The 27248-nt window shown below is 38.4% G+C and overlaps 2 protein-coding genes across 3 annotated transcripts in view; one reads left to right on the forward strand and one right to left on the reverse strand.

The window, feature by feature from the left end:
- The window catches only part of CERKL (ceramide kinase like), a 141090-nt gene extending 136356 nt beyond the window's left edge, over window positions 1-4734 (forward strand). For both annotated transcript variants that reach the window (XM_061433883.1, XM_061433872.1), the window contains exons 12-13: window positions 166-344; window positions 1802-4734. In XM_061433883.1, the coding sequence (XP_061289867.1) occupies window positions 166-344; window positions 1802-1883 (261 nt within the window). In that variant the 3' untranslated portion in view covers window positions 1884-4734. The remainder of the gene's footprint in view (window positions 1-165; window positions 345-1801) is intronic.
- Window positions 493-27248, reverse strand: part of ITGA4 (integrin subunit alpha 4) — a 94091-nt gene continuing 67335 nt past the window's right edge. Inside the window, exons 18-28 of the mRNA XM_061433856.1 lie at window positions 19993-20143; window positions 18083-18178; window positions 17350-17429; window positions 16875-16964; window positions 14824-14914; window positions 9573-9680; window positions 8677-8802; window positions 7582-7701; window positions 5768-5866; window positions 5276-5395; window positions 493-4634 (exon numbers count right to left, since the gene is read on the reverse strand). Coding sequence (XP_061289840.1) covers window positions 4536-4634; window positions 5276-5395; window positions 5768-5866; window positions 7582-7701; window positions 8677-8802; window positions 9573-9680; window positions 14824-14914; window positions 16875-16964; window positions 17350-17429; window positions 18083-18178; window positions 19993-20143 — 1180 coding nt within the window. The 3' untranslated portion in view covers window positions 493-4535. The remainder of the gene's footprint in view (window positions 4635-5275; window positions 5396-5767; window positions 5867-7581; window positions 7702-8676; window positions 8803-9572; window positions 9681-14823; window positions 14915-16874; window positions 16965-17349; window positions 17430-18082; window positions 18179-19992; window positions 20144-27248) is intronic.

A 27248-nucleotide genomic window follows, 5' to 3' on the forward strand; every position in this document is an offset into this window, starting at 1 on the left:
AGGCTTCATCCAAAGAGACTGATACTGATAGGTTTCAAAGCTGTAAAAACATCAGCATGAACACTGATGTTTAGTTGCAGGTGAGAGCGCAGTGAACTTTGCTAATTTGCATTACAGTTAGGTATAAAGCAAGTACCAAGGTTATTTGCATTAATTTGTTTTTAGTTCAATTTTCCATTTGTTGATACTTACACTGTTGAAGAAGTAAAAGTTTGCCCAAAGAGTAACAGCAGTGGACACCATCCAGAGGAAGATCATGGACCACATGAAACTGCTTCAGGAAACTGTTTCCCTTGGAATGTAGATGGTGATTTAATGCAAGTTGCATCAGAGGTCCATGTTAGGTAAGGAAGTATTCCCCACCTTATATGTCTGTCAGACACGGAACTGATAGTTACAAGAAGTTTCCATTTATACCATTGAATACCATTTATACCACTGCCTAGCTGGCTAGATAGTAAATCAGGAACACATAAAAAGACACATGTACAATTTTAATAAAAAGTATAACTTCTTATTTATTCACCAGTTGTTATGTACAACCATTTTCTTTGGTTATGAGTCTCTATGTTGGCATTCCAAATTACCATTCTTCATAAACTATACAGATAATGTATGTCTGAAAATTCCACTTTGAATTTTTAAAAATAGATTAAGATCTTATACCTCATGAAGTCATTTGAACAGCAGATGGTTACAATTTAAAATTGTAACCACTTTTTTTTTGCCTTTTTATTTTTTTAATTTAAATTTATTTATTTTAATTAGAGGCTAATTACTTTACAATCAGATCAGATCAGTCGCTCAGTCGTGTCAGACTCTTTGCGACCCCATGAATCGCAGCACGCCAGGCCTCCCTGTCCATCACCAACTCCCGGAGTTCACCCAGACCCACGTCCATCGAGTCAGTGATGCCATCCAGCCATCTCATCCTCTGTCATCCCCTTCTCCTCCTGCCCCCAATCCCTCCCAGCATCAGTCTTTTCCAATGAGTCAACTCTTCGCATGAGGTGGCCAAAGGACTGGAGTTTCAGCTTTAGCATCATTCCTTCCAAAGAACACCCAGGGCTGATCTCCTTCAGAATGGACTGTTTGGATCTCCTTGCAGTCCAAGGGACTCTCAAGAGTCTTCTCCAACACCACAGTTCAAAAGCATCAATTCTTTGGTGCTCAGCCTTCTTCACAGTCCAACTCTCACATCCATACATGACCACAGGAAAAACCATAGCCTTGGTTTTGCCATACATCAACATGAATCCACCACGGGTGTACACGTGTTCCCCATCCTGAACCCCCCTCCCACCTCCCTCCCCATACCGTCCCTCTGGGTCATCCCAGTGCACCGCCCCAAGCATCCTGTAACCACTTTTAAAATTTCCTTTTACCCACAACAAATACTTGTGTTCAGCAGTTTGCTTTTATCATCTTTCCAAAGCATACTTTACATAAGAACAATTTTACATAATATTTATTAGCAAGAGCAACTGGTTATAAACAGGCAAATTCATTTTCCGTGAGTATTATGACTCTGTGAGTGGAAGTGTGCAGGGCTCCCTGAGAGGCCTGCAAGATGTGAGCTTTCTACAGCCACAATTTACTGGGCTTTACAGGAATTAGTGCTACTGATTTATCAGGCCCTGCATTTTTTCTAGATGGCAGCTCTGCCATGAATATATGTTTGTTGGTTATCATTAGATTTGAATTTGGCAGTATGCACTGCATTCAATAGGTGTTATGTATGAAAAATAACAGAATGATAGCTTAATGAAATAATCTGTCATGTATATTATATTCTTTACAGAGTACACCCAAGACTTATCAATCTTTATGGAAGAAGCATGGAAGAAATGAATGATTCCAAAGTAACATGTAGTTGTTTATAAGAGGAATGTGGAAACTAGAATTTTAATATGAAAGGATATGTCATATTTTAATTAATCAGATATTTTAATAAGGAAAACATCTCTATTTTGAAAAGAAATTAAAATTGCTATTTTTTGTTACTAAAATTAGCTTCTAAACTTAAAAATATAAGACATGAAATATATACAAAACAACTGAAATTTTGGTTTTTGGAGAGTATTTATTGGAATGGAAAATAAACATCTCCGGTATTTGAAATTTAAACAAGATATATCAATATTTAACCTAGATTAATTCCAAAGTGAAATAATTTGGATTCTTTCTTCCTGGATTTGAGTCCATCAGTTCTGATGTTAAATTTCGATAGCCTGGTGCCAAGAGATCAGAGTTCATGTAAGAATGTTCTGATATCCTGATGAGGTAAGTATTCCAGCAAGATTATATTTCAAAATTATGCATTTAGGAAATCATATAACCAGAAATAGTACTATTTTTTTCCTCAAAATCTCGAATATGTAGACTACTTGGCAAAACCAAAAAAGATGGATAAAAGTTATAGCACCAATTTTGTGACGGTCTCTGAAAGTTGAAAACTCAAAGTGATTCGAGTTTGAAGTCCATTATACACAAAGTATGCAAAATATACAAGGAGTCATAATGTGGCCCCGTAGGGAGCTGTGTTCCTCTTGTTCCTGAAAGCCCTGCTGTCTGACGATTCTAGCATGCTGTTTACACTGAACTCAGTGCAACCTGAAATGCTGTTATTTCTAGTAGGAAAGAACTAGATTTAAATTTCCTCAGAGATCATCCTTGAGAAAGCAGCTCTAAATTTGGATTTGATTTTCTATCAATGAGCCTAGATATTTTCTTGAAAGAACTACTTTAAAATTTTTAATTTCTATTGGTTACACACCAAGTTAAGAAGGTTTCATGCTCACTGGGTCTCGCTGCTCAAATGCCTTCACCGATTGCTGTGCATTTCTCCTTTTCCAGCCACAATATGTGAACAGATAACAGAAATGAAGCAGTCTGAGGAAGACAGCTGTTGGCAGGGACCTCATATGAAGAAATCCTTTTCCATAACAGTAAAGACTGGCCCCTAACTTATCACATCCCATAACAGATTTTGAAAATTTGGCCCCAACCTTCATATCAAGTTAGATGTAGGAACAAATCAGATGACGTTATGTTGTGCAGTTATCAGCATTTAGTTCATATGCAAGAATAAATATTATAAAAAAAGACTTATTTGCAAATGAAGAGGCATTTAAAGATAAATTATTTTAGACCCAGAAAGAAACTACTTCATTATAAAAGTATGTAAGATCAACAAAAAACATAAAATATTTCACTTATCACTAAAACATGGAAATTTTCATGTCATATTTTTATCCAAGCTAAATCTACATTTTTCAATTTACAGTTAAATTTGTGAATTTTGTTTTCTAGTTCCATGCAGAAGAGAATGCCCTTATAGTACTGGTGAAAGTACATTTCATACTTACACTTGAGGAGAAAAGAATAACATCCAAATTAGAATTTACCTGTTTGCTGAATTTTAACAGTCCGCATTTTAAACAGTATCTAATTCGTATGAAATATTTGTCCCCAACATCATCTTTGGAAGGCTCTGATTTTTAAAAAATTAGTGAGGTACAGTTTTCATATTTTACATATATCAGTGTATTTATATTTCTAATATCAGCTAAAGTGCAACATTCAATCTGTTTTAGAATATAAATTAGAATTCTAAGTATTGTTTTTATAAACAAAAAATTTGACTAAAGATGGATTTTTAAAATTTACTCTTCAGTACCTTTACCTTGATAAAATTGTGTTACAGAAAGACTTATTGGATTTACACCTATATAAATATATGTTCTTTTAGAAACTTATTATGTATATATATGTACAGAAAGAAAAAAATATATGGCTGTATAAACAATAATTATCCAGAAATCACCCCTTTAAGCTCAAACCAGTGTATAAGTTCAGTCTGAATTTTGGTCATCAGGCCATAATATTCATAGACTGCTTGCTGATCAAAGTTCATAGGAAATAGATTAAAAATCAGTGTCTTTAAAGATATCTGCTTCAAAATGATAGTGGTTCTTTTCTATTCATTAGAAAATTTGGTGACAGCTTGTTGAAAACTTCTGCTAAATATTTCTAGAGAACATATTCCAAACAATCCTCAAAGAGCTATTAGGAATGAGTCATTGCCTACTGGGTGGAATTAATTTTACCAAAGCAAACACATATGGTGAATAGTATTTCTTTTAAAGGAATGATACTAAAAGTCTAAGTCTTCTCCAGATGAGTTGTTTACTTCCTCCACATAATTTTAATTCAGAAGCACTTTCAAGATATCTTCCAGGGATTACTTCTCTTGAATAAGTTGATGCTTTAGTGTTTTTATATCCATTTAAGAGCTGCAAGATTATCATCTGAGAGAAAATAACTCCAAAGGTAATGCTGTAATATATCCAAAGATAATGGAGTTGAAAAGTCCAAGCAATGCTGAAGACATAATATGTCACATGGTCATTATTAAAAGAAGTACATGAAGTCTATAAGTCTTTAAGTCTGTTTACAAGTTTCTTGTAAACAATATCTAAAATGTTTTTTTTAATATATTGTAACCTGAGTTGTTCTGTTAACTTGACATGTCTTCAATCATCTTTATCACTTTTACTGTTAATGTAACTCCAACTGTCTCTTCTGTTTTCTTTTTGTAGGATAGATTGGTACTGTCTTTTGAAGAAGCCAGCCTGAAAATAACATTGTATGATCACTGCTGTATAGTTATGAACATATTAAATGTCTAAACAGTCAATGACAATTGTAGTCAGTAAAAATTAGTTTGGGAGATACAGCCTTGTTTTGTTGTTACTATAGGGTTTCTGAAATTCAGCATATAAATGTGCAGTGCTTTCCAAATGCTTTGGGTGGTCTATTGACTAAGACTCCATGCTCCCGATGCAGGGAGCCTGGGTTCGATCCCTAGTCAGAGAACTAGATCCCACATGCTGCAACTAAGAGTTTGCATGCTGCAACTAAAGATCCTGAATGCTACAACTAATACGGAAGATATCAGGTGCCACAACTAAGCCCCAGTGCAACCAAATAAATTTTAAAAATAAATAAATACATAAAAAAACTGTTATATTGAATATTCATTGAAAATCAGTTATCTTTAAGAAAGCATATTTTTCTAGAAAGACTTTGGTACTGAAGTTAAGAGAAACATGTGATCAATACTATTAAATATCAGTCCACTTAGGAATGTAAAGTTAACATTAAAAATACTGAAATACTTAAATCTAGTAATGTGGGAGTCACAAGTTGGCTTTGAGAAAACTCAAGAATAGAATTTTGAGTGGTTCAACATTGGTCATGATTAAAGACTTACCTTCCACATAACATAAGAAATGAAGAAAAGTAAAATAAGTCCAAGTAGCAAGCTACTTGAAATAATCATTATAGTGAAATGGCGTCTAGGTCTTTGATGATGTAGTCCTTCGAGGAGAACCTACATAAATTAACCAAAAGAAAGAACCACCATTTAAAAAACTTGCCTCTATTTCCTTTGAAGTCCCTCTATTTTCCCCAATAGTATTTAGAATAGTCCTTCCCATTCTCTCTCTGTTCTAACACAACCATAGTAAACATTGGTAAATGTTCACCAGAAACAGGGAGTGTAATGTGCCGTGTCTGTGGTTCTTCCTCCGATTCATTCTACCAAAATCACCTTCTGAAAGAGCTGTTTCGTTCCTTCCTGACAGTTGTAGAAAACGCCGCTCCCCAGTAAAGTATTTTAGGCTCTCTGTGGTTTTCCTGACAAAACACCCTAGCAATATTTTTTCCCATAATCTTTATGTTTCAGTTAAAAAGGTAATCTTACATGTGCAACATTCTCATCCTTCTTTAGTTCAATAACTTTGGGATTTGGCTCCGGAAAAGCTGTTGCTCTTATTTCAAACTTCAATGCTTTAGTCTCATCCTGTTTAAAGAAAAGAGACATAGTTTTATTTCATGAAAACATATAGCAGGTAATGATCATGAGAAACTAAGTTTTCACAATTTATCTTCTCCAACTTATTTCACCATTTGTATTTAATTGCAATGCAATGCTTCCTTTAGTTCCAAGGGCATGTCCTTTGTATTAATTAATATTTAAATATTATTTGATAGTTATTAGTATATTTTTTCGTTAGGGAAGACTTTCTTTGTTTGATAAACATTTCCTCAAATTAATTTTATTTGGGCTTTTCTTATAGTATTTGGTATACTATCTGTATTTGATCAGATCTGATCAAATACAGATAGTATATCAAATGCTATAATGAAAAAATCTGGTACAAATATTTATAGCATTCAAAAATAAAATCACTGGATGAATTCAGTTTGACTATCTCACCGAGAGAGGGACTTCATAACCAAGAATTCAGGGCTTAGACATCTGTAGATGGGCTTCACAAACTCTAAGGCCCTTTGAAATTTTATTCAAAATTGAGATTTTTTTTTTCATATGTGCATTCATTAGGGTAGATGAGACTATATTTTTTGATCAAATTCTTATAGAAGTCTATGACCTGCAAATGTTAAAACTACTGTCTAAAGGTTATTTAACATTTTGGAGAGAACATGCAGAATTTTAAGCTAAAAATAAATTATGTGCTTTAGCTGGAGCAGTGCTTTTCACCAAGGATGATTCTGTACCCTGGAGGATGGTCATTTACGTCTGGAGCCATTTCCAGCTGGCAGGCATGGGGAAGGGGTGCTTAGCATTTAGCGGGTAGGGGCCAGCTATTCTGATAAGCATCCTACTAGCACAGGATGGCCCCTGGCAACAAAGAAGTATTTGGTCCAAAATGCCACTGGCACCCACTGGTGAGAACACTGACCCTGGAGAGTAAGAAGGCAGACTGCAAAAGTCTAAATAACTTACAACTAAAATGGAGCGCTCATATTTCCCTGTCTGATGTGTCTTCCTCTTAACCACCTTGTGGTAATTTCAACTTCTCCTCTTAACAGAACATGATAGCTGTCCTTTCCTTTGGCTTATTATGTGCTATGTACTAAGTTCTTTATAAAGATCATCTCATCTGAACAACTCTGAAAAAGATCTATTACCCATATTGATCAGATAAGAAAATTGTATCTCAAAGTACTTCTCATAAATATACACACTCCTTTCCAAGAAGAAGTCTAACATGTATTTAGGTAATTTTTAATTCAAGCCTTCAAAGTTCATGTCCTTAAAAGTGTGTTTGTGTTCTTGTATGTGTTTTGTTAAATTTTGATGTTTTAGATTTTATGGAAGTCTTAATTTTTAGTAAATGTATACTATATACAATAGTAGGTCTTTTAGCATAATTTGTAAATAACTTAAGGATATATGAAATGTTGAGGCAGCTAACTGATTTGAGTGACAGTCATAAATAGTTGGACATGCTTTCTAAAATCTCTTAATTATAGTCTATTTTATAGTCTATGTTATCTGTTTAGTTACTAAAACCATGTCATTTAGACAGTGTATTTTGAAGTGATAAATGGGAACAGTTTTAGAATTTCATTCCAGATTTTACAGTCAATCATACCTTCTTAATTTGTTGAATGCCTCCTTACTTACCATCCTACCTGTATAAGATGGTTGTGTTTGTAAGGTCTGTCTGAAATCTTATCCACAAAGTTGCCACTGTATCATAGACTTACCATTTCTAAAATGGATGGCCGACCTTCCAACTGAATGTGAACACTGGCTTCTTTTCCACTGTCCATTTTCCCAAAATGGCATGAGATATTTAAGCAATATGGATCAGCTTTCATGCAGTACTTAAAAAGAATACAAAAGAGCTATGTTAAAATTTCAACATTTTAAAGAAGATGGCTAAAATATTTTACGTGGAATTCAAGATCTGCTCTCATTTCTGGCTTTTGCAAAAATTTATCTTGCTATAAACATGGAATTAAGGATATGCTTTCATTAGTGGCACTTAAAAATGATCTTGCTTCAAAGAAAACACAAATATTTATAGTAAATTATAACAAAAACAAGTATTCGAACTGTATTATATGTTTCATTATTTTTATGAAAATATTCTGGGATAGGAAAAAACACATGAGAGTATTTGCTTAGTTACATGTTCTATGATCAAACTTGGATCCTTTGGAGGGTTTCCTTGTCCACCCCCCCCCCATATAGTCACTAAAATGAAAAAGAGTGGAAATTTCATGCAACCAGAGTTTGTTCAGCTGAAGACAACATCTTGACCAACCCCCTAAAGGGTCTGGCACAAATGTCTGGTTGGCATGAATTGGGCACTTAAATAAATAATGACTAGTATGGTATAGGAGAAGGCAATGGCACCCCACTCCAGTACTCTCGCCTGGAAAATCCCATGGATGGAGGAGCCTGGTGGGCTGCAGTCCATGGGGTCGCTAAGAGTCGGACATGACTGAGCGTCTTCACTTTCACTTTTCACTTTCATGCATTGGAGAAGGAAATGGCAACCCACTCCAGTGTTCTTGCCTGGAGAATCCCAGGGACGGGGAGCCTGGTGGGCTGCCGTCTATGGGGTCGCACAGAGTCAGACACGACTGAAGCGACTTAGCAGCAGCAGCAGCAGTATATAGTATATATTTAACCCTGGGTGTATCTCAGCTCTCCAATCATGCCTGCTCCTCACAACACAAGAACATTACCTGACCTGGCTTCTCTCCTATACTCAGCTGACAGTTCAAACCTCTTGGTCCACGATTTTAAGTGTTTCAGTCCTGGACGTTGGAAAGCAAAACACTTAAACTTACCAGGAGCCTCTTATCAGTCTTTGACAGAAATCTGAATATATCTTTGAGGGTCTCCATTGTGCCTTTTTTCTGGTCCAATGCACACTTTCTTTGATAATTCTTAAAATGGCATTCTCCAGCAGTAGTCTACAAAGACAGAAAGCAAGAAAACTCTTACCCGGTATATTGGCAAGAACAACAGCTACATGGCTTTAAAACTTACCTTTCACAGCTTACCTTTTCAGAAATATATCAAATACTTCTAAAATTATATGAAAATATTTTTTGACAGATTTGGGAGAGGTTAAATCTTTGTGGTTAAAAAAATGCAATAAAACTCAGAAAAATTTTAGAGGCTTGATATAGTCCTAAATTTATCAAAGGGCCTGAACCTTAAAAAAATTAGGGCAGTATGAAAACTGAACATTAGCATGAAACTGAACATGTCTTTGGCTCTAGACACACAGTAAAGTGTTACAGCAGCCTGCCCTTCCATCTCAATCTGGAATTCAAGTAGGATTTTTAAGGATTACCTCTCAAATCTACTGAGTGGATTTATTTGCTGATTGCTTGTCTTAAAACTGGGAAGGTAAAAATAATTCAGATAGAATCAACATAAGAATATTGATTCTTAGTAGTTATTTGATAATAAAAGGCTGAAGTACTGATTTTTCAACATTGGTCCCAAGCTTTATGGAGAATCCAATCAAAGAACATCTACCAAAAGATAGAGCATAATTTTGTTATCGTCACATGTAGAGATTCCACTGTAATCACACAGTTGTAATGCAGTAATCAAAGTGTACAAAACAAATGCATGGTGAATTCATAGCTGAGACCAAGTGTGACTGAAGTAAGGTAACAACCCTCCATTTTAGCAATATGACTTAGAAGAAAGGAAGGAACACCATTTTTACCTGGACATCCAAAATGTTGAACAGCTTATCGGTTCGGGGACTAAAAGAATTTGGTATCATTATTTCCACACCAATATTTGGAGCCATGCTTTGGCCGGTGTTGATGACCTGATAAGGAAAAAGTTTTAAACACTCAAAAAACACGTTTTATAAAAGTACAGATACCAATGAGCTTCTCAGGTGAACCCGTGTATTTCATGCAACATTTATAAGGGTAGGGGTGTGTAGTTGGTACCTGCACAGCAAAGGGAGATAGAATATCCACTATCAGAACTTTAAAATGTTTGCTAATAATATAACTGGTTATTATTCCTAGCCCTTTTGGTGATTAGAACAAAACGTTTGCACTGATGGTTTATTGCAGAAATAGTCTGAAGAAAAAGACATCGATGATATACAGTTCAGGGGGTCAGGGTCACTGAGCCTCAGTGCAGTTGAAACTCCAAGTGTAACTTACAGGCAGCCCTCTGTGTACATGATTTCTCTGTAGTCACAGAGTCAACCAACCAGCGGTTGGTTCTAAACTGTAGCATTTACTATTGACAAAAATCCACATCTAAGTGGACCAGTGCAGTTCAAATCTCTGTTGTTCAAGACTGTACCTGGCACATTACTGATCTAAAAAAACGTGATCAGTTCTCCTTATAACTACTCCATGAGGCGGGCTAACACTTTATTATTCACCAACTCAGGAAGATGCTAAGAGGGATTATTGTTGTATCCAAGATGACAGTCAAAAAATGGCAAGAAGTGGGACCGAAACCTAGGTATTCTAATTCTAAATAATACGTTGTTTTCACACAGTCGCTCTGTGCTGAGAGAATAATCATCAGCAATGAGTGAAAATATATTTAAGTTCAGGGTAATTATAATGTGGAAGAACTCAGAAAATTAGAAAAGGGTAGGTTTAATTAGGTTTTAGAAAAAATAAAACAGGTTTTTAATAATATGCATAAAGGGAAGATATTTCTTCATAAATGATAAATGTCATGATTCTTGATCATGTTAAATATAAATATATAATAGTAGTTATTTGATAACATGATATATAAATATCATATAATATAAATACAAATATCAAATTCTTGATAAATGATAAAACAATTTATCATTGTCATTGATAAATCTGGGGATTGCAGAACCCTGAAGAAGAAAATTGAGCCAAAATAGTGATCAATGCAAAGCAATAGAGGAAAATAATAGAATGGGAAAGATTACAGATCTCTTTAAAAAAATTAGAGATAACAAGGGAACATTTCATGCAAAGATGGGCACAATAAAGGACAGAAACAGTATGGACCTAACAGAAGCAGAAGATATTAAGAAGAGGTGGCAAGAATACACAGAAGGACTATACAAAAAAGATCTTCGTGACCCAGATAACCACGATGGTGTGATCATTCACCTAGAGCCAGACATCCTGGTGAAGTCAAGTGGGCCTTAGGAAGCATCACTATGAACAAAGCTAGTGGAGGTGATGGAATTCCAGTTGAGCTATATAAAAACCTAAAAGATGATTCTGTGAAAGTGCTGCCCTCAATATGCCAGCAAATTTGGAAAACTCAGCAGTGGCCACAGGACTGTAAAAGGTCAGTTTTCATTCCAAGCCCAAAGAAAGGCAATACCAAAGAATGTTCATACTACCACACAATTGCACTCATTTCACATGCTAGTAAAGTAATGCTCAAAATTCTCCAAGCCAGGCTTCAACAGTATGTAAATCATGAACTTCCAGATGTTTAAGTTGGATTTAGAAAAGTCAGAGGAACCAGAGATCAAATTTCCAAAGCAAGAGACTTCCAGAAAAACATCTGCTTTATTGACTATGACATGGAACAACAGACTAGTTCCAAATAGGAAAAGGAGTACATCAAGGCTGTATATTGTCATCCTGTTTATTTAACTTATATGCAGAGCACATCATGAGAAATGCTGGGCTGGAGGAAGCACAAGCTGAATCAAGATTGCTGGGAGAAATATCAATAACCTCAGATATTCAGATGACACCACCCTTATGGCAGAAAGTGAAGAAGAACTAAAGAGCCTCTTGATGAAAATGAAAGAGGAGAGTGAAAAGTTGGCTTAAAGCTCAACATTCAGAAAACTAAGATCATGGCATACGGTCCCATCACTTCACTTCCCAAATAGATGGGCAAACAGTGGCTGACTTTATTTTGGGGGGCTCCAAAATCACTGTAGATGGTGATTGCAGGCATGAAATTAAAAGACGCTTACTCCTTGGAAGGAAAGTTATGACCAACCTAGACAGCATATTAAAAAGCAGAGACATTACTTTATCAACAAAGGTCCATCTAGTCAAGGCTATGGTTTTTCCAGTAGTCATGTATGGGTGTGAGAATTGGACAAAAAAGCTGAGTACCAAAGAATTGATGCTTTTGAACTGTGGTGTTGGAGAAGACTCTTGAGAGTCCCTTGGACTGAAGATCCAACCAGTCCATCCTAAAGGAGATCAGTCCTGTGTGTTCATTGGAAGGACTGATGTTAAAGCTCAAACTCCAATATTTTGGCCACCTAATGCGAAGAGCTGACTCATTTGAAAAGACCTTGATGTTGGGAAAGATTGAAGGCAGGAGGAGCAGGGAACAACAGAGGATGAGATGGTTAGATGGCATCACTGACTCAATGGACATGAGTTTGGGTAAACTCCGGGAGCTGGTGATGGACAGGGAGGCTGGTGTGCTGCAGTTCATGGGGTCACAGAGTTGGACATGACTGAGCAACTGAACTGAACTGAAAGCCTTTGACTGTGTGGATCACAACAAACTGTGGAAAATTCTGAAAGAGATGGTAATACTAGACCATCTGACCTACCTCCTGAGAAATCTGTATGCAGGTCAAGAAGCAACAGTTAGAATTGGACATGGAACGACAGACTGGTTCCAAATTGGGAAAGGAGTACATCAAGGCTGTATATTGTCACCCTGCTTATTTAACTTATATGCAGAGTACATCAGGTGAAATGGCAGGCTGGATGAAGCACAAACAGGAATCAAGATTGCTGGGAGAAATATCAATAAGCTCATATATGCAGATAACACCACCCTTATGGCAAAAAGCAAAACACTAAAGAGCCTCTTGATGAAAGTGAAAGAAGAGAGTGAAAAGTTGGCTTAAACTCAACATTCAGAAAACAGATCATGGCCTCCGGTCCCATCATTTCATCGCAAATAGATGAGGAAACAATGGAAACAGTGAGAGACTTTTATTTTCTTGGGCTCCAAAATCACTGCAGATGGTGACTGCAGCCATGAAATTAAAAGACGCTTGCTCCTTGGAAGAAAAGCTATGACCAACCTAGACAGCATATTCAAAAGCAGAGACATTACTTTGACAACAAAAGTCCATCTAGTCAAAGCTATGGTTTTTCCAGTAGTCATGTATGGATGTGAGAGTTGGACTATAAAGAAAGCTGAGCACCAAAGAATTGATGCTTTTGAACTGTGGTGTTGGAGAAGACTCTTGAGAGTCCCTTGGACTGCAAGGAGATCAAACCAGTCAATCCTAAAGGAAATCAGTCCTGAATAGTCATTGAAAGGACTGATGTCACTGAAGCTGAAACTCCAATACTTTGGCCACCTGATGTGAAGAACTGACTCATTGGAAATGACACTGATGCTGGAAGGGATTGAAGGCAGGATTGGAAGGGGATGATAGAGGATGAGATGCTTGGATGGCATCACTGATTCAGTGATGAATTTGAGTAAGCTCCAACAGTTGGTGATGGACAGGGAAGCCTGGTGTGCTACAGTCTGTGGGGTCGCAAAGAGTCCAACACAACTGAGCAACTGAACTGCCTCCTGAAAACTATAAAACCAACACAATAAGTTAGGAAAGAGATGTGCTATAAAATCTAAATGAAACACCATGGCTCAAAGTCTTGCAATAGTATTCTGAATGCAGACACATAGATTAAGCGGGAGTATGCCTGGCTTTGGGACAGGTGGTAACTGCCAGTCTTGGAAGCACAGGGCAGCTGTAAAAGGCAGTGTCAGCCATGGGGCCCAGCACTACCCAGACCTTTAGACAAGGTCTTCCTGATGCCAGAAAATCACCAAGCTCTCCTGCAATATACTTTATTCGTGTTCATCTAATCACATTTAGACTTCCGAGAACATCTTCATGCTTGAACAACTCATCAAGCCTACAGACTGAAAGCATCTCTAGGCCCAGTCCCTCCACTGTAATTTAACTAGAAAATACTTTTAAAGTATTATTTGTAAATAAATAGGCCTTTTAGAGTCCAACTCAATTTCTGTTTATCAGAACACAGACCCCCATTGGACTGTGACAAGAGCATTCTTGGGGACTTAAAAGTAGAAGACTACATTTCCCCAATACTAGTGTATTCTAGTATAACAATACAATAACCTGAGTATAGACTCAAGAGCATTCTGAGGTCACCCTTCTTCCACAGATTTGGGGCAGAGGCCCAGGAGTTTGCATTTTGGATAAACATCTCAAGTGATTCTGATACACCTTTTAAAAAGCACTGCCTTACAATTATCATAATGTGCCTAATCCAGACTCACTCACATTCTATAGATTTTTATATAGCTCTGAGAATGTCTGAGTAGTGCTTTTGATTGAAAAAAAATTTTTTGGACATTGTCTCCAATTACTTGCTCATTATCAACATCCATGCTGTAACAAAAATTTCAGTTTGACAGTAAAAAATTGTTAATGAATTTATAGCTTATATATTAGTATGTTAATACTTCTGGATGATAATATTCTCTACTTTTAAAAAGATTTACTAAACGATACATCACTTGTCACAGAGGCATATACCAGTGGCCTGTAAGGCTGACCAAGTGGACGTTAAGTGGAGATGTGGAGGTAAAATCTTTGCTTGGTAATGTTAGGATTTGTATAAAGCTGGGACCAAGTTTCACTGATTGGCACCAAAAGATGCCTTCCTCTTGACCTATTCTGATTTCTGCATGTATCTCAAGCATAGTCAGCTCCTCCCATAACTTTGCCTATTTCAGGCATCACCTGTTCCCACTTGTACTATAAGGAGTGTGGGCTCAGTAACAGGGACAGGACGAATGGGAGAGAAGGGGCCCATGAAGCGAGGGCATGAGCCTTGGAGCAGCTCTCTCCCCGCCCTCAGCCAGCTGTGGCCTCCCGAACCTGAGGGACATCACACGCATATGATGTCCTCTGGAGCAGTGCCTCAGTAACAGTTCTTGCACAATATGAATACAAAATATGCACACAGTCATCTTACGTGGAAAGTGAAGTTCATTTTCTCTGTCGTGCACATTTCAAACTCATCTTCCTCCTTTGGTCCATACATAAATGAGGCTGGACTCACAAACCTGACGGAAAAGAATTCAGATTTAATTCAACTGTCTTATTTGATGAGGTACTTGAAAAACCTTTCTCTATAGTCTGAATATAGCGTATCTCTTAAATATGACATAATTCAGAGTACAGACGCCTCTAAGTACCAAGGAATACTTTTGATAAAGGTAAGAACACTTTCTTGTTAAGATAAGAATTTTTGTGAAAATGTAATGAATTTCCCAGGTGGCACTAGTGGAAAGCTGTGGGCTCTAGTTTGGGTGACAATTTCTCTTCCCACCAATAGCCTCTACTTCCTTCCCAACACTGCCAGCTCACTCTAGTGACCGTTCCTTCTCTCTCAGCCCTCAAATGATTCATGCAAACTTGAAAAATATGAGATAAATTCTTAGCTTTGCCCTCAGGCTCCAATATCCACTTATACTTCAATGTATCTGACAGATTTTTTAATTACTTCTCACCATCCACCAATGCCTGCTGGCTATTTGTAATGAACCCCAAGTCTGGGGAACAATTCAAACACCAATAAGTAGGGCAAGTTTTTGTTAAAATACAAGGTTGTTACTCTTTTACCTGAGATGAAACATATGCATGGTTGGTAATGAAGTTCAAGGAATTTTTCTAGGGAAATCCCGATTACCCAAGTTGTGCATATTTGGCAGCTAATATGAGGTAATATGGGCTTCTTGGTGGCTCAGCAGTAAAGAATCTGCCTGCAGCACAGGAGCTGTAGGAGACGTGGGTTCGGACCCTGGGTCAGGAAGGTCCCCTGGAGGAGGGCATGGCAACCCACTCCAGTGTTCTTGCCTGGAGAATCCCATGGACAGAGGAGCCTGGCGGGTTACAGTCCATGGGGTCGCAAAGAGCTGGACATGATAGAAGCGACTTAGCACACACGCATGAGGTAATATGTTAGAGGCTCTTTTTCACAGCAAAGAGATATATCCAAATGCTGTAGATTGAGGCAGCTTCATAGCTGCAGAGCATTCGTTGCTCAAAATAACAAGATGTGTTTAATCGAAAACCGGAACGACACACTCATGGTAACAAAATCAAGGAGGCGAGATACGCATTCGAATCCAAGAAAGATGGCATCGGCTTCTCTCTGCTCCTCAGTCCTGCCTTCGTAGGGCTTCCTTTCCCCCCTGCTTGATTTATTTAACTGGAGACTTGGTCCCATTGTTTTATTTTTATATACCTGTGTGCCATCATTATGGCTGGTTAAAAATGACTGGAGGCGATTTACATTTAGAGCAATTAGAAAAGCCCATCTATTCATTCTGTATCTCATATCATCTATTGCTTTAAGAATGTGCTTTAAACTAAGATTAATCGGCTTAATATTTTCCAGTAAAATTATGAAAGATTTTCTCAATACTATTTTAAAAATTCTTTCTCCTCACATCTCCTTCCTGAATCAGAGAAGGGTCCACTCCAAGAATTACTAAGGTTGTGAGGAGTCAGTGAATGCTGGCCCTGGGGCTGTAGGGGAGGAACTCTATAACTCACAGCTGTAGCGAGTGGACAAGGGAGCCAGCTCTCCTGTATCAGTTCAGCTGCCACACAGGTAGGTGCAGGGCTGGGACAAAAGAGACGTGGCCAAGCTTTCTAAACCTCACACTTGCCATGGCCACTGGGCAGAGCCTTACAAAGTGCACGCCAGCACTCTGGGCCCTGGCCTGTGCAGTGTATAGCTAAAAAGGCTGAATGTGGCCTGCTACAGGTTTGGTGGACTCTTCCAGGAAGAAATATCCTCCCCCAGGACATTAATGTAAGGTGGTCTCAGTGATGACTACAGAGTGAGATAAAATCACAAACAGCTAAGCGATGGGCTGCCAACACCGAGGTTGTTAAGAGAAACAGCGCATGCTCTTTTCATAAGAAACCTTAAACCTGTTTTTGACCAATAATTTAAGAAGCAACAGAACTCAAAATCAGCTCAGAATTTTACAGCAGGCTTTCATGTCTACTCACCCATGAACTGTTAGCATGACTTCATACTTAAGAGGTATTGTCACAGTCACCCTATTACGCTTCACATCGCCTGTTTCCCCTTCATTTTCACTACAAAAGCAAACAGAAGAGACTCTTAGAATCCAGTCAGCATGAAAATTCTCATCAGAGCAAACTAATCACACCCATGTACTTGGAGGTTGGTTGAAAATATGCTTTTTGAAGAGTTAGAATAAAAGCAGATGTAACAGTAAAAAAATTTTATGTCAGAGCTGGCAGAAACTTGCTGTCATTATCTACGCTGCTATTTTACCATTTATCTCTATGCTATAAAGCTTTAGGTTAGAAGGTTTTTTGTTTTAACAGATCACATAAGAGAAGTTTTCTCCTGCAGATAATGGAACATAGCCCATGTTTCCCCTAAAGTGACCCCTGTTTCTCTCCCCAAAAGTGAGGCGTTCATCTAACACAGTTGTTTTTTCATAATGAAAAGTACCAGGCGGCATGTACTGTGATGTTGAGATCCTCGTCTGCTCTGCTGAGTGAGCTGGCATCCAGAAGAAAGCTAACATCTGTCTGAAAAACACAGACAGGGAACGCCCATTTTAAAAATAATCAAAAACATTTTTTTTTTTTTTACAATCTGAATTTTAGTTTTTCTTATTGTTTACAATCTGTGAAATGCAGCTTTGAGATGCTGTTCTAGAAGCATAGGCTACCCCTCAAGACAGAGCTGCGGGGCAGCTGTGGGGTCTGTGGCAATGTTAAAGCGGCAGCATTCCCACAAGTGACGTGCAGAGACAAAGCCTCCTCTGAATGTAAAGAGAGGCAGGTCCAGAACGATAAAAACTCGAGATGCTTTAACAACCTGAGTGTGGACTCTTGCCAGAAACACCTTTTTGTGTAGCAGAGGTAACATGCCTGGCAGATAGAGTCACCTGGGGTGGGCTGGCGGGGAGTGTTGGGAAGTGTGAGACTGGGGAGCAGAATTCTGATTGAGCATTCACATGCCCATCCTGACATAAACAGGTGCCCCTGCTTTTTTATTTTTTTAAACAGTGAACATTGCCAAGAATAGAAAAATCTCAAAGATCTCAAACCCAGTTAGTTTTGGTTTGACTTCACTTAGCTACTTAGTAAATAACAACAAATTATTTGTATGCAGCACAGATACAGAAAACAGAAAATACTTTATATTCCTGTGAGTAACAAAAACTATAAATGCTTACCTTTGATAGATGATCTACATATATATAACCAACCCTGCAGTCAAGTCTCACTATGCCGGAGCTGTCTGTTACTTCACAGTTTATTTGTTTCTCTTCCTAAAAGGAAAAATGATACAACTGGTTTAGGTAGAAGGGGACAAGAAGTCTGTCACATATTTTAAGGATGGGTTTTGAAAAGAAAATCATCCTCAGAGAATGTACTTCCTTGGAAGACTATTTTCTATTTAATTTTGGAATAAATCAGGAGGAATTAAATTACATAAACGTGTGTATAAGTTTATAGTTAAAGTTCACATAAATTCTCCAGAGAATATTTCCTGGACTTATAGCTTTCAGCCATGTTTCTGTGTTCACTGTTTAACTCAGGGTTCCTTGAAAAATTATTAAGGAATTCCTACGGTCTGCATTTCATTGGCCCTCTTCTGTCTGGGATGTGAGAATGTGATAAAGGTATTTAATTATAAACACTGAAATCACGATGCTGCTGCTGCTGCTGCTGCTGCTAAGTCGAATCAGTCGTGTACGACTCTGTGCGACCCCATAGATGGCAGCCCACCAGGCTCCACCATCCCTGGGATTCTCCAGGCAAGAACACTGGAGTGGGTTGCCATTTCCTTCTCCAATGAGTGAAAGTGAGAAGTGAAAGTGAAGTCGCTCAGTCGTGTCCGACTCTTTGCGACCCCATGGACTGCAGCCTACCAGGCTCCTCTGCCCATGGGATTTTCCAGGCGAGAGTACTGGAGTGGGGTGCCATTGCCTTCTCCGAATCACGAGGATACATATATTCAAATGTTTGGGGAAATACACACTTATGTACACTCACAGGTGCATGTTTCCCTCAGTAGCTGAGTTTTTCCTCTCACCACTGCAGGTGAGCCCCCAAGGCTCTAGTGGAAGTGGGCAGTAGATATCTGTGAGAGGTCAGAACACTTTCTAAATGCCGTTAGTGTGAAGAAAGTCTCTGGGTGAGAGTTGGGTAAATTTTCTAAGAGGCAGAGAAATATCCAAGAAGAAAGTGATTGAAACATTGCTCTTTCAAATTCAACATTACTAATACCTCATTGATGGATTTAAGTGCTCGTGACTAAGGCACAATGGTAAAAAGGGAAAAAAAAAAAAGCTTTCCAGATGCTCCAGACTCCTTCAGGAAAAGAGAAACTTGCGTGCAAGCTGGATGACACTGGTATTTTGGAATCTGACACTAGTTCTAGCATTTTGGAAGTTCTGTGGGATTGAGACAGTATATGTGAACCTAAAATGCAGAGAGCAGTATCTGCAGGAGCCCGGCATGGAAGACCAGTATTGCCCACGTCCGGACCCCGACCTCGAGGAGCAGCATCACAGCCCCAGGTGAGGATGTACCAGGGAGGAAAGCAGTGGCACCTGGCAGCTTGCTTGCATAACTGGACAGTCACTTCTGTCCCATAGTAGCATTTGGAAGCAGGAAGCTGACTCTCCTGATCTCAGTCATATCCCAAGAAACTCGCCATTTTGTTTAGGAGCACAGAGAAAGTAACAACACTGGAAACCTGAGTGCTAAGTGTGAATATCAAGACTCGAACCTCACATATTTATACCTCAAACTGATAGTCATTCATTGAATTTAAATTCTTTAATAAATTAAGTAAAATATGTAGTATCATGCTATTATAGCTTTTGATACTTGTTCAGTCACTCAGTCATGTCTGACTCTTTGCAGCCCCATGGAGTGCAGCACATCAGGCCTCCCCACCCGTCACCATCTCCCAAAGTTTTCCCAAGTTCATGTCCATTGCATCAGTGATGCCATCCAGCCATCTCAGCCTCTGACGCCCTCTTCTCCTTCTGCCCTCAGTCTTTCCTAGCATCAGGGACTTTTCCAATGAGTCAGCTGTTTGCATCAGATGACCAAAAATATGTTTGATATTTACCAGATCTAAAATCTTAATGAAGTAAAGACCGGTGGGGAGTTTGATATGCAGAGTTGTCTCATATGCGTCATCTCCAGCATTATATAAAGACACGTTCAACATCAATGTCTTCATACTTCCAACAGCAAGATAGGTCTTATTTTCATGTGGTCTAAAAATGAAGTAATATTATTTAGTTTTTGTTTGGGAACTAAAAATCCATCTCTTCATTTATTTATCCTGAAATAAAATATTAACTTGGAAATACAACCATAGGAGATGACCCCATGCAAGTAGATAAAAATCTATGTTAAAAAGAACTCAATATCCCAGGTTTCAGATAAATTTAGTTAATTATTACACAAGAAAAGTTTTAAAATTTAGTTATAATTAAACTAGACTGCTTTCTGTTTTTCTGTTTAACTTCCTGCTTCTATCATTTTACATATTTTTCTCATTATTTCAGAATATTTTCCTAAAAGATTTTTTTCATTTTCTTTCTTGATCCTTAAATAGACACTGAATTAGCTGTTTCCCAAGCCACAGGGGGACATGGGGAAAACTGAGGAAGAAGAACAGACTATTTCCACCAAAATAGAAGCCGTCCTGAGGGATGTGAGCACAACGTGGGAAGGGGCCACTGTGGCCAGCAAACGGGTGCCACTAAAATCTGTTGGATTAGAATTAATTTCTTATGGCAGACTGGTCACCTCTGCTAATCAATGGGCAAAATTACAAAAACTGCAAAAATGCTTCAGCATCCTGTGAATCAGAACGAGAACATTGCTGCACACCCAAACGGACAGGTGAGTGTCCGTTCTGGCCTGAGTGTCAATGTTGAGAGTTCTCAGAAGTTCTTCCAGTTGATCCTCATTGCTAAGCGCCCTCACCCAGCATTGCCTCTTCCCTAATGAAAGTGGTTTCTCCAACTATCCCGCACACTGGGCAGCCCCAGAAACCAGGAAGTTCACACTGTCTGGTTTTTTCTCACCACTAGTATAAGTTTTCTTGGAGAATGTTCTGGGTCATGATTATCACTATTTTCTCCAAGGCTAGCAATACAATTAGTGTTCAGAGTATATGTGTGGTATGTAAGTGCAGTAACCTGAAAAACGACTGAACGACTGATCTGATCTGAACACTAAAGAAAGTTCTGAAACACTGAGGAACTATTGGATAAGTGACTGTTAAAATTTCATGAACTATATACATTCTATGAAATTACAGCCATGCTTATCTGCTTAGTGATGGAATGCAAATTCCAAATGTTTCATTAAGATAAAGTAAACATCTATTACTACCACATTCATATGTTCTGTACCCCACCCACACAACCTCATGTTTTAGCGACAACACAGCTATTGAGCTGACCAATAAATTGATGGCAACATTGATACTGGAAAGAGTACAGTTGTTAAGAAGCAAAATATTATTAACCTCAGGATTATAAATTATAATTTTTGGACACATGTCCCTACTTTTATACCTCTAATATCTTTAAGAAATCAGACGTTTCACCTAATTCCTAAAAGTTCTTCCCCTCTTATCCTAGTTGTTTTACCACTTTAAACTTTCTTATCAAGGTAGAACACACATAAGGAGAAATGCACACAACCTAAATGGAGCACTCAGTACCTTTTTATAAACTGAATACATGTGTGAAAGCAGCATTCACACTGAGAAAAACATATTGCCATCAAAGAAACACCTTTGTGCCCCCTTCCAATGACTGCCACCACCCACTATCTTGCTTTTAGTAGTCTAGACTGGCTTTCTCAGTTTTATACTTCATATAAACAGAGTCACTATGTAACCTTTCAGGATCTGACATTTCTGTATTCAAAATTTTGTGCTTAAGATTAATCTATATTGATGCATAGAGTTGTAAAGTGTTTCTTCTAACTAGTGTGCATACTAATGTTTATAAATATGCTATATTTTATTTATCTTTTCAACTCTCATTGGGAATTTGGCAATTCCAAATTGGAGCTTCTAAAGTTTTCCAGTAAACATATATATGTAATTACGCTGTGTCCATCAGTCTGTCTATCTATGAGCAGACCCCTAACCCAGGACTAATTCCTGAAAAAAAATCTCTAAATCAGGCTAATTCTGACAACCAGTTGAAATTTTACTAACAAGTTACATTTAGAAAATACACCAGTCCAGGTTCGATGCATGAAACAGGGTGCTCGGGGCTAGTGCTCTGAGATGACCCAGAGGAATGGGATGGGGAGGGAGGTGGGAGTGGGGTTCAGGATGGGGAACATATGTACACCTGTGGTGGATTCATGTCAATGTATGGCAAAAACCACTACAATACTGTATAGTAATTAGCCTCCAAAAAAATAAAGTGGGGAAAAAAGAAAATACAGTATAAATAACTATGTTTAAATAATAAAAAAATAAAAATATCCTACAGGATTCTCATATAAAAAGCAAGTGTTGCATAGAGTAGGGGTTCAGAAACTGCTGCCTGAAGGCCAAGTTTGGACTGCTGCCCGGTCATGCAAATACAGGTTTATTGGAACATTGCCATGCCCACTCATCTGTGGCCACTTGTGCACTCTGACAGCAGAGTTGAGCAGTTGAGACAGATCTCTGTCCCACAAAGCCTAAAATATTTACTGTCTCTCCCTTCATGTAAAAAGTTTGCTGGCTCTGTCATTGAGCAGTCTGACTGAAGAGCATAATTATTTCAAAATAAGCACACCACATATTGCTATATTTAAAATCTGTATTATTTTGACAGTAACAGAAGTTTCATTATTTCAGATAGCACCGGATGCTGTCTTAGAGGAAATGACCCCCAAGACCTCATAATTCCTTGTCTGATAGTAATGACGTTGAGGAGAAAGGAATTAAAATGTTCCTAGGCAGCATTTCTAGCTCTGACCCCTGGGTCTGAGAAGTTGGATGTTTCTGGAAGGATGAATGATAACTAGCAAGGCAGAAACTCTTCTAGAGCTCAGGTAGATTTCAGGGCAGAATCTGACTCAGTGGCAGTGTGCTCTTTCTCCCAGCATGTGAGGGGATGGCTGTGACTTGCTCATTCTTGTGCTGCAAACCTTTGTGTTACGTTAGCACACATCTGCTTGGTGGCTCTGTGCTTAAGGGCAGGGGGGAGATGTGCACAAACACGGCTGTCCCACAACCCCTCCACTTCTCCAGAACCATAGTACAACTAAAGGAACCGAAGAGGTTCCAAAAGTAAACTTCAGCTTGACATTAAAGTTTAATTAAGACTTGTAGAAGAGCTGCCTAGAAATAGACATTTATAAAATATTCTGGCTTGTAACCAAAGCATTAGTCACTGAACACCTTTGGGAAAGAAGTTGGCACTTAGACAAGCAACAGAAGGTGAGAGCACTGCATAAACAGCTAGGTTCCAAGACAACAGCAAATTAAAGAGAAACACACACTGTTCACATTGCAGCAGCGAGGCTCCTGGTCTATTTTCCATTTTTAAGCTATTTTGCCACATTATCATGATTATGATTCTACTCTTTGTGTATGTGTGTGTATACATGTACAGATACATATATATGCATATATCTTATTGCACCTTGAATCATTAACAAGGGGCCGGCAGAAAGAGACCCACCAGCTTTTTATGTGAGACAGAATAAAGGACCAGGTGCACATCTGGAAGTGCGACAAGGCTGAACCAGAGCTTTTCCTGGGAATCGTAGTTCATTCTTCATTAAAACATGCATAATGCAGACTTGAAATTTACAAAGAAGCCTAGAATCCACGTAATTTAAGCAGATCAAGATACTGTGTACATACAGAATCGTAACTTAATAAGGGGAAAATAGAAAAATGATGTATCTCAGCACCAGGCTCTATGTTTTTCCTGAATGAATGCTATTGTTCTGTTTTGTGCAAAATGCTTCCTAGGTCTTAATATAATGAATGCATTTTGCCTCTATAAGATGAATGACTGCTTCATAGCTAACATGAAGCAGTCATGAAGCATGACTGAAGTCATGAAGCATCTTTTTAATCAAGGTGCTAGAACAAAATATAATATGCATTAATATGTACCCATGTCAATGTACATGAGTCATTTATTTGACAAAAAACTAACCTGCAGGAAGTGGCCTACAGGCCCAAGTAAATATGTCTCCTCTTTTGTCTTTATTACTGACTTTGGGAAAAAATTAAGCACAGGAAAATTTTAATCTGCTGGGAAATATCAGTTACCTGACATTTAAGAAGATTTTACTGAATAAAGACAAACTCATTGAGACCCCAAGGAGGCTAGCAGAAGAATATGACTGGAAGACTGAACTAGTAATTAGAATGTTTAGTGTATAAAGCATACAATCCCTCGTCCCCAGACTCGGTGACATCAGGGAGGCATATATTCCTAATATCAGCATTGTAAAAATGGACAAGTGTTGTTAGACTTACTCTTTTGGGGGTAAGAAAAGCAGTGCAGTTACACACTGCTCATGGTCTGGCTTCCCTGGAGGCTCAGCAGTAAAGAAACCACCTGCAACACAGGAGACTCAGGAGACTTGGGTTTGATCCCTGGGTCAAGAAGATCCCCTGAAGAAGGAAATGTCAACCTGCTCCAATATTCTTGCCTGGAGAATCCCATGGACAGAGGAGCCTGGCAGGCCACAGTCTTGTGTGGTCGCAAAGAGTTGGACATGACTGAACAATTGAGTGCACGTGTGTGTGTGTGCACCCACACACACAGTCTATCCAACTGTGATCTCCGTTCTTATCTGCTAACAGAACCCTGGATTATTCAAGCAATAGGGAGTGTCCCCTTGATACTGCAGAAGCTAAGGTCCTTGTTTGGCTTCAGGGAGTCAATTTTGACTAATCTAAGATCATGATGACTCCATCCTCCTTCAACCAGGAGAGATTCAGGGGGAAGCATGTGACACAGTCTGGTTCATCAGGATAACAAGTCTGCTCAGACACTTCCCTTCCTCGAAAGCCAGCCTCAAGAGGACATGGAACTTTGCTTCCGCCCCTTTCTGTTTATTGGGAAGCTTGATGCTGTGACAGCCATCTGATAACCACAAGAGAAAAGCCAAGAGAACTGGAAAGATAAACATGAACCATGAATGTTCAGATTTTGGTAGTTTTGCACTGAACCTATCCACCTTCTCCAGACTGCTGATTCTGCAAAATTATTAAATGCCTCTCTGCAATAAGTTAGTGTTAGCCTAATATTCTGTTACTCACAGTTAATAGCCTTCCTAACTGATAGGAGGGCACTTTTGGTCAGGAAACACCTCCAGCTCTTACCCTGGAAGCGTGATGGAGGTACAGAAGAGAAGTAGTGTCAGATCAGTCATCTCCATGAAAGACTGGATTCTCAGCTGCTGGTGTGATGGCTGATACCTGCGACTGCGTTTGTAAATTCTACTTGGAATGTTGATAAAGGTATATTTGGTCATCTTCATTTCTCAGTGTAAATCCATTTGAATGGGGTTTACTGACCTGAGAATTTAGAGATTCAGGAGGAAGCCTCCACTTCATGAAAACATGAAATGGAGTGCATCAGTGCTATTTAGCTTGCTGCTGACAGTCATCGCAGTCATCAGAAACGCATGTCCTTGATGGAGTAAGTACATTCTCCTGAAGCAGGTTTGTAGCTCTGAGACACAGACATGCCATCAGGGCCAGTGAAGTCACAGTTGGGAGAAGGCATAGAACATATGATTGCAATTTGCCTACCATGACTGAGAAGGCAGGTGGGACTCATGTGTGAAAGGCAGATTTCTGTCTCATAGAGTACAATTTATTAAAATGCAAAGCAGTTGGTCATAACCCTTTACCTGTGGGCCTAAAAATTCACTAGACAAGTTTCACTTGAAAACTCTTCAAGTAAGTTATCATTTGATGTGATGTGAAGTCGCTCAGTCATGTCCGACTGTTTGCGACCCCATGAACTATAGCCTAAACACACTCCTCCGTCCATGGGATTTTCCAGGCAAGAGTACTGGAGTGGGGTGCCATTTCCTTCTCCAGAGGATCTTCCCGACCCAGGGATCGAACCCAGGTCTCCTGCACTGTACCATCTGAGCCATCAGGGAAGTCCTTCAATATATAGTTATCATTTACCTAATGGAAATAGCTTGTAACCTTCATAACTGATGCAAAAGATGTGGGGCTTATACTTTACACTAGCTTTCAGGCCACTTCAGGCTTCACAGAACTGAAAACTACTGACCTAGGCACAGTCAGAAGCAGTCTTGGGACATAAAGAAACAATAAACTCTGGACATTAACCAGTACACACTCAGAAAATGTCTAGAATTCATTGGCAACGGTTCATTTTTTTTTTTTGCCAAATAGAAACTTTTGGGGGGATATGGTCTATAAATATCCCAATCATAATATTATAAAGAATAATAACATCACATGTCCATGTGTACCAGGCTTTTTGCTAGGTATGTATTGGTCTGCATCACTGCATTTTATTTTTAAAACAACCTTACAGAGTAGGCACTGTTTTACTTTCTTATCGATGAGGAAGGAAGTTTGAAGAGGTTGAAAGTCTTCTCTTAAAAGGTTATTCAGCTAGTAAACCATAGATAAACTTGAACCAGGTTAGTCTGACTTCAAATCTAAACTCTAAACCACAGTGATTCTTGGATTCTTAGATTTTAGTTTGATAAGAGCCACTGATAGCCTTTTTAATAATGAATATCTCTGGCCTGGTCCCCATGGATACTGATTTGGATGGTTGGGGCCTAAGAGCCTGCATTTCTACCAAGCATCCCAGCTGATTCTCATGAAGGTGACTCTAAAACCACATCTTGAGAAACAGTGTCTTACCATACAATCATAATGGACTATTCATATTTCGACTATAATAAGAAACATTATTATTTCAAGTTAAAATGCAAAGTAGGGAAAGTAACTTCTTATTATGAGAAATATGAAGAAAAACTGATAATTAAATTAATGATTTAATATCTTAATTCAGGAAGATATATTTTAATTCTTCAGGAAATTAGCCTTCTTCATAAGTTCCTATAAATTTCAACATTTTTTTCATGGGCCTGAGAGATTGCAATGAAAGATGAGGAGGTGACAGTGGGGGTGTCTGATTTAAAGAGATGAAAACACCACTTAATTATATCTTAGATAATCTTTCCCATGCAAAATTATTCTTCTTATCAAAGGCTCATGACAGCCAGCCAAAGTACCAGGAAGACCAAGCATTTTAGGAAGAAAATAAATACATGAATGGGAAGGTTATAAATTATTCATCTAATATTTCAACAAAGGCACCACAATTACATGCT

This window comes from Bos javanicus, chromosome 2 (assembly GCF_032452875.1).
Source record: "Bos javanicus breed banteng chromosome 2, ARS-OSU_banteng_1.0, whole genome shotgun sequence".
Classification (NCBI taxonomy): domain Eukaryota; kingdom Metazoa; phylum Chordata; class Mammalia; order Artiodactyla; family Bovidae; genus Bos; species Bos javanicus.